The following is an 8711-nucleotide window of genomic DNA, read 5'->3' on the forward strand; positions in this document are numbered from 1 at the left end:
TTTTTAAATTCTATTTAATATTGAAATTTAAGTTATTTTAGTTCGTGATTTTTCTGTTTTCTAGTTCCTACCGTAAATCATTGTGGAATATAAATACGGCATTTGTGTTAACGGTTTGTTTAGCCTGTAATCAAGTAAATTATAATTTGTATGACTTGTAAGATTTACCCTGGAAATTGTGACTTTGGTATCCACCACCAAATTGAGCACTAGAATTTCATCTAATCTTGTCAATGCAAACCGATCAAATATGTGTATATAAATCGAAATTTTGAAGGTAATAAGTGTCTCTATGGACATATCAGGCCTCTTTGTGTGTGAACATTAGTCACTTTTAGTCCCTTTTTTGTTTAAAATAAGTCAATTTTAGTCACATTTTTGTTAAAAATTAGTCACTTTTAGTCACTTTTTTGAAGTACATTAGTATGTGACAGCCCTGCTTATCTTTATTTAAATTCCATTCTTTCTCTTTTTTATAACCTTCTTTTACTATATCACGAACCGTTTAAAATACCACTGATAGTTTTTAAAGAGAAAACATGCCTTGTTTAATGGAAAACATTGTCGGCAGAGATAATTAAATATTTAAAGTACATGAAACGGATAGAACGCCATAAACGTACTTCTTTGATTTGTATTATTCACCGGGACTATTTTCTTCGAATCGTGTTCAGAAAATTGGTATCAATCACTTGTCACTTTCAACCTGTAATTATCTACCGTTCCTTCTTTTTGCTAAGGGGTGCAAATCGCTACCAACAATTTCTAGAGAAAAATTAAATAAATAAACAAGTAGGATCAGAGGGAACGTAATTTTTCCAGCATATTTGACTCTCTTGGTGTACATACCTTAATTTATTATTTATAAATCAGACGCTCTTCACTTCCGGAAAGGGAAAGAGAAAATAATTGAATATTGTTTAGCTGCACGCAAATCTAAAGTCTGCTACATCTACTTTGGTATCTATTTTGTGCATATACATTCATTTATTATTGATAATCGTTCGCATTTTACAAGATGAAAGGGAATAAGGGAATAGGGTGGGAACATTCTATATCTCCAGAGGTCGATGTTCGGAAGAAACTTTCAGTCAACAAAAGATAGTGATCAGAAGAGATGGCAGAAGAAAAATTTGAGGATTATGTCTACCTAAATAAAATCTGTTTGTCGTCTGTTGGACTCTGGCCACTTGCTGATGGAGTATCAAAATGGCGACTTTATCTTAATAATTTTCATATTTTCATCACTTATGCTTTATTTTTGTTAGTCATGCTGATTCCAGAGGCACTGGATTTGTATATGGTCTGGGGCAACATTGATGCTATCGTCGAAAATGTGTGTGTCAATATTTACCTTGCCAGTGCAGCCATCAAATTTTACCAAATGATTGTAAAGAAGAAGACTTTTAAGGTTCGAAAAGCATTGCAATTTTATAAATATTATTCCAAGAAATGCTCGCTGGGTGAAAATCCAGGGGATTAATATCCATGGAAAAAAACTCTTTTGGAAAGTGTCCATTTAAAATAAACACTCTGGTCTTGGCCGTCTAAAGAATTTTACATTATTTTGAACTCACGTTGAATTTCTATAAATTCTTTAGAATTCTTTGAATATTTATACGCATACGCAACAAACAGTAGAAATTTTTAGTAATTTATACTATACGATTTGGCATATTATTTTGGAATATTTTGAATTCATATTGCTGCTGTCCAAAGAAAAAACCTAGTAAGTGACATTTGCCATAGAGACTATTTTTCGATACATGCACATGAGAAAATAACCTCTATGGCAACCTCTAGGTTTTTTTCGTTTGATAGCAGATTTAATTCTTGAACTCCTTGATTTTTTTTAATTCCTTGCATTCCGTGTATTCTCTGAATTTCTTGAATTATTTGAATCTCTTGAATTCTCTGATCATTTGCATTTCGGGAATTCTCTAAATTCCTTGAATTCTCTGGATTCCTTGAAATCTAGGAATTCTTTGAATTGTTTTAATTTCTAGATTTCTTTGAATTCTCTGAATTCCTTTAATTCTCTGAATTTATCGAATTCTCTATAAATACCTCGAATTCTCTGAAGTACATGAGTTCGCTAAATTCCATTAATTTTCTAAAATCGATGAAATTAACTGAATTCCTTAAATGTTTGGAGTACCCTTGTATGTTGGCGTATCCTAAATCCCTTTCATTCTCTGAATTCCTTAAACTTTCTGAATTCCGTGAATTCATTGAATAAATCGAATTCTCAGAATTCTATGAGTTCACTGGATTCCATTAATTCTCTGAAATCGATTAAATTCACTGAATTCCTTAAATCTTTTGAGTACCCAAAATTCCTGGAATTATCTAAATTTCATGAATTCTCGGAATTATTTGAATTCCTTGTGTTCTCTGAATTCCATGAATTCTCTGAATTCGTTGAATTTTATGAATTCCTCGAATTCTCTGAATTCCTTTAATTTAATAAATTTGTCGAATTCTCTGAATTTCTTGAACTCTTTGAATTCTCTGAACACCTTGAAGCTTCTGTATTTCCTAAACTATTATATTAATAAATTAATACAATCTGAGGAAGTAGACTGGATCCATTTCAAATCAGGCAGGGCCCTATACTTGAAATCGCAGAATCTCTCGAGGGCGAAATATGTTGATTTTAAGAGGCAATTAGGCGTCTGCGTATTTGATATAACTTTCGGCATAAATAAGGTATTTATTATTTTCTTTTTTATTCTAATAGCTTTCACCGTCTTTTTTCAAAATCTGCCAGAAAATTGAAAAAAGGTTAAAAATTAACAAAATGGCGCCGGTTATTCTAATAAAATTAAAATTTGATTTTCACCATAAACCCACCTTAAAATCTTTTGTCGATTTTTTTCAATTTGTACTTTGATAATTAAGATGTCTTGTAAGTTTGATGCTTGCTAAATAACTTTTGTAACCAGAAGAGTACTTTTTTGTTACAAACGAATTTTTTACTTTAGCTTGGAAACAATGGTAAATGGAAAAAAATGTTTATTTTTCTGAATATTATTCGTAAGTTTCTACTAATAAAACAAAGGCATCTTAGCAGCATAATGCGGGCTAAACCATTTTTGGGGTCGGGAGTATTTTTTCCCCCTAAAAATGTAGTTTTTGAATTTTTTTGTAAAATATGCAAATTATCACGAAAGAACAACAACAGACATTTTTCGTAGAACTTTTTTAGACGTGCAAACTTTTATCTTAACATTTATTTCGTATCTACATATATCATTGTTTCCAAGAAAAAGTGGAAAATCCGTTTATAACGAAAAAGAATTCTCCTCTGGCTACAAAAGTTAATTAATATGCATCAAACTTACAAGATATATTCATTATCGAAGTAGAAGTTCAAAAAAATGGCAAATAATTTTTATGTGGTTTTTCTTTTATTCGATTTTTATTAGAATCAAAAAGAAAATAATAGATATTTCAATTATGCCGAAAGTTATAGAGGTTTAAAGAAAAAAATTCGGGTCTTTTGAAAAACAAAGCACAAAATTCAAATACGCATACAGTTTTAGAAAAAATTGTTCTCGCAAATTAGAAAAACACGTAACGCCTAAATGCCTCTAAAAATCAACATATTTCGCCCTCAAGAGATTCTGCGATTTTAAGTGTAGGGCCCTGTCTCATATCAAATGGATTCAGTGAGTATATTATTCATTCTTATTTTTTATTCTTTTAAATTTGTTAACTTCCTTGATATCTTCTGAATTCTCTGAATTCTCTTAAGTCTCTTCATTCCAAGAATTTTCTTAATTGAAAGAATTCTCAGGATTCTTTGAAATCTATGTATTTTATAAATTCCTTGAAATGAAGTTGGCCGTCTAATAGCACCACTCTGTTTTTTGAATTAGCCCCTCGTTTTAGTACGCATACGCGACAAACAATAGATAGTTTTGTCACTATTACTATCTGGTTAAGTATATTATTTTTAATTCCTTTGAATTCATTGCAATATTTTGAAATTGTTTAACATCGTTTAAAATCTTCTGAATTTTCTGGATTCTTTTAATTTTACGAATTCTCCTAATTCCGCGAATTCTGTAAATTCAACAAATTTTGTGAATGCATTGAATTCTATCAAATCGATCAAATTCTCAAAAAAACCATGATTTCTCTGGATTTCTTAAAATCTTATAATTTTTCATTTTTTGTGAATTTTTGGAATTCTCTTAATTCGAGAAATTCCACAAATTTAAGGAATTCAGATAATTTAGGAAAGTTCAATGGTTTAATAAGATAATTCAGGGAATTGCAAGTAATTCAAAATAATGTAAAGAAATCAGAAAAATGCAGACGAATTCAAGAGATTTAGGCGAACGTAATAAATTTAAAAGAATTTAAGGAATTCAGATAAGTCATGAAATTTAGAAGATTTCTAAAAAGTTAAAACAATTGAAAATAATTTGGAAATGTTTAAAAGTATGCCAAGTAATACAAGGAAATTCAATCTACGCTGATACTAGTGGCCATCTCGAAAAACTTACTTCTTTTAGATGATCAACGTTACGTTGGTCGTTTCAGGGTTTAGTTTAGACCATACACCCCAAAAGATTTTTTTTTAATGGAGGTATCGATATGAATGTTTAAAAAAATTTGCACTTCTCAACCTTAAATACTGTTTCAAGCTTGACCGTTACAACGGAAAGGGACTATTTTTTATAATCAATAAATAATGCTCATTTAAAAATTTTATTTCAGCATTGTTTGATTGGTACCGTCAAACATTCCTAAACTGATAGTTTAAATTACTTAAGATGGGTATTTTTTAACCAGAATCTAAAACTAGTTAAGGATGGAGCTGATTCTAGATTCGTGGAACAGTATTGAGTAATTTATTCAATCAATTTAAGAAATTTAGGGAATTTACCCCACATGACCGAAGTTACTCTGTTTTACGGTATTGATTAAACCCTTAAACGATTAGGAGCTAAACATTAATTTTATATAAATTTTTATTTTAGTAATTGTTTTATACCTATATATTTTTTTGTTCTAAATTGGCAGGATTTGTTGAACATTATGAAACGTGATTGGGATTCTACTGTACACAAAGGTGTGTCGAAGGATCGAAGAAATATCCTTCTTCGATACGCCAGTTTTTCACAAAATCTTACTAAAATTTTTGCCCTTTTGGCCTACGTAATCTGTACTCAGCTATTTCTTTTACCCCTTATTTTTGGAATGAATAATAATCCTATCCGAAAAAGATGGTATCCAAGCAGTGCTTGGTATTATTTCGATCAGTCCTCCGATTCCGCATATGCCTGTTTTTATTGCCTTCAGGTAAATTCAAAATTTCATAATTTTAAAGCAAATTAAAAATTATAATAAAATAATAAAAAATTCAGCTCTTCATTGGAGTTGGTCTGGGAATAAGTGTTAACATAGGATTGGACAGTTTTTGCTGCGTTGCAATTTCTCATATATGTGCACAACTTATTATTTTTCAAAAGGAACTTCTGGAATTAGGCAAACACTCAAAAGTTTCACAAGGAATAATAAAACAAATTATTCAGAAACACAATCACCAATTCAGGTGAGTGCGCTGAAAGCCCACGAAAAAAAATATAACTTAATTTTTAACAAGTTTCTTTCTGTGCCTTATGTGTTTCAATTTGTGTATTACACACCTTTCTATATATATCATCCTTCCTTCCAGCTTTAAATTCCTAACATTTCAAGTAAAAATCTTACATTTCCTACGAAAAAATACGAATTTTTAACTAAAAAACATATAATTTCAACAGAAAATGAAACAGTTACATTTTCATTTAAAGGACTTATTATCTTTCAAACAAGAAAAACAAAATTTGAACAAAATATTCAAACTTTCTACCAAAGGAATCAATTTTCTAGAAAACAACTCGAATTTTTCTTCAAAATAAATCAATTTTTAACCTAATAATTTATATTTTCAAATAAAACAGACAGATTTTTAAGAAAAAATGGAAAAGTTACATTTTCAAAATTTTAAATTCATTTTTAATATAAAAATATATATACAAAATGCGTCAAAGCTGGATTCCGAGATCCTCCATTTAATGTTTCCGAGAATTGACGCCGCGTGGTGGGGATGAGGGAGAGAATTTGCGGGATGATGTGCGGTGCTCACTCAAGCGTTACAAAACAGAAAGAGAAACAAGAAAGTGAAAAAATAGTAGAGAGAAAAAAGTTCCGAGACTCTGGATTTAATGTCACGCTCAGTCCCATAATTGGCATTAAATCCAGGTTTAACTGTAGTTAAATTTCGAAACAAAACACATGAATTTTCAATCAAAAAATATCAACTATAAACCAAAAATGGAATTTTTTCATTTTCAGTTTTAAAACATTTTTTTTCAACCAAAGAGATGAATTTTCAACTAAAATGATAGATTATTCAACAGGGCTCGTTAAATTTTCAGTTATAAAAGGACAGCAAGGATTTTAATTTTTTTAAACCAAAACAGTTTAATTCAACAAAAAGACGGAATTTTGACTAAAAAATATGAATTATTAACAACAACAAAAAGTAATAATTGATTTTTTAACCAAAAAAAATTTTTATTTAGAAACAGTTGAATTTTCAACCAGAAAACATAATTTTTATTTTAAAAGTTATTTTTCTAATAGATAGATGAGCAACATAATTGTCGAATTTTCAATAAAATGACAACATTCTTGTGCAATAAACATCAATTCTCTACTCAAAAAGGAAAAAAAGTGTCAAACAAATTGTTGAATTTCCAAGACAAAAAGACGAAGTTTCTAAAGATCAGTTGAGTTTTCAATAAAACAAGTAAAGTTTCAACCAAATAACACAGTTTTTAACCAAAAATAATTAAGTTACAACCATAAATAGTAGGATTTTTGGATTTGTGTCTGTTAATTTTTTGCTTAGAAAATAAAGGTAATTTTCCACTGTACACTTTTTGAGTTTGTACCTCACACTTTTAAATCCAAACCACGCACAGTGTGTCGGACAAGGCAAAATTGTAGGCCCTGCTTTCTTTCAAATCTTTCTGGCTAGATCTTACAAAAAAATATTTAATTGTATAATAAATAAAATTGATATTTGATCGAAAGGGTCACTCAATTATTAAATGAAATATTCAATAACATATCATTATGTCAATTACTATTGAGTTGCGTCGCCATCTGTACCGCAGGATTTCAACTAATTATAGTAAGTTTTTTTCATAAATATTACTAATTACTAACATTACAAATCGCATTTTTTTCATCTAATGCAATTATTTTGATAGAATCTAAATAAAACTACAGTAGATATTCAAGTTGCCATATTAAACACAACAATTGTGTTGATTGGTTTATTTCAAATTCTGCTTTATTGTTGGCCAAGCAATGAATTAATGTTACAGGTATCAGAACATTTTCTTAATACTTATACAAAAATAAAAATAAAATCATAATACTGTACGAGCAATCTTACTTTTTCATGTTTTGACACTTTTTTCTAATTGTGAATGCAAGTATTTGTTTAATTTGTTTGAAATCCTAGTACCACAATAAATAAAGATTTTTAATCACAGAGTTTGGAAGTAGGAAATGCTGCATATCAATCTTTATGGACAAATTTACCTACTTCTTCTTGCAAAGAAATTAAATTACTGATTTTGAGATCTCAAAGGCCTATGTTTATCACAGCTGGAAAAATGTATATTTTGTCACTCTCAAGATTCATAGCAGTAAGTTTTTATCTGTATTTTTGTATCCAATGAAATATCATTTTTAGCAAAAACTTTAGTGACTGGTTTTACTCAGTTTTATCATAATAAAATTAATAAAATTAATCGAATTTATCATTTTACAAACGATGTATTAAAAAAGTATAGGATATAAAATGTTTTAAATTATTTCTTTTACAGATTCTCAAAACATCTATGCAATGTTTATCATATTTGAGAGCGTCATATAACCACAAAGACAGACTTGGACAATAAGTATAATTGTATTTTTTACTTATTATAGACTGAAAAAATTTGTTTAAATAATGACTGATAAATTGAAGGTGCACTTAAAATAAACACACATAAAAAAAATTACTAAAATGTAAATATTTAAAATATTTGTAAACAATTTTTGTAATATTTTTGTAAAATATTTACAAATGGAACTTTCTGAACTATAGTTCAGAAAGTTTCATTTGTGCTCTGCAACAGTATGGCAAGTGACATCTGTGCACGTGCACTGTTAAGAAAGTTCCATTTGTGCACGTACACAGTTGGGCAAGTGGCATCTGTGCACGTGCATAATTTAAACAATTTCATTTGTGCACATGCAACAGTTGGGCAAGTGACATTTGTGCACGTGCACTGTTGGGAAGGTTCCATTTGTGTAGGTGCACAATTGGGCAAGTGAGTTTAATTACACCATTAAGCCATTTACCTTTTGGGGTAGGCGTGACTCACTCGGTGGGGGAAAGGAGTAGCGTGTGGAAGGGATAGAGAATTTTCAGATTGATCCAGAATTCTCTTGTTATTTATGTAAATAATAAGTTCGTCCCGCAACACTACTCCGACCCAGGTTGCTGATCAATCTCTCTAGAAATCACCCCAAACTCTGATCCTCACAAAGTCGTAATGTAAGGTTCCCCACTTGGGTCCATTAGTGGCCAAGGTCTTTTGATTCAGGCGTCATTCAGTCTACTGACATTCTTTTTATTAACTATTTTCCGCCAT

The 8711-nt window shown here is 29.8% G+C and overlaps 1 protein-coding gene across 1 annotated transcript; it reads left to right on the forward strand.

Annotated features, from left to right (window-relative positions):
* Positions 1-1117: 1117 nt before the first annotated feature.
* On the forward strand, positions 1118-7973 carry LOC117178531 (odorant receptor 13a-like). Its single transcript, XM_033369959.1, has 6 exons — positions 1118-1411; positions 5035-5313; positions 5379-5566; positions 7096-7195; positions 7563-7718; positions 7899-7973. The coding sequence occupies exons 1-6, from the start codon at positions 1118-1120 to the stop codon at positions 7971-7973; spliced, it is 1092 nt and encodes a 363-aa protein (XP_033225850.1).
* The last annotated feature ends 738 nt before the right edge of the window (positions 7974-8711 follow it).

This window comes from Belonocnema kinseyi, chromosome 8 (assembly GCF_010883055.1).
Source record: "Belonocnema kinseyi isolate 2016_QV_RU_SX_M_011 chromosome 8, B_treatae_v1, whole genome shotgun sequence".
Lineage (NCBI taxonomy): Eukaryota > Metazoa > Arthropoda > Insecta > Hymenoptera > Cynipidae > Belonocnema > Belonocnema kinseyi.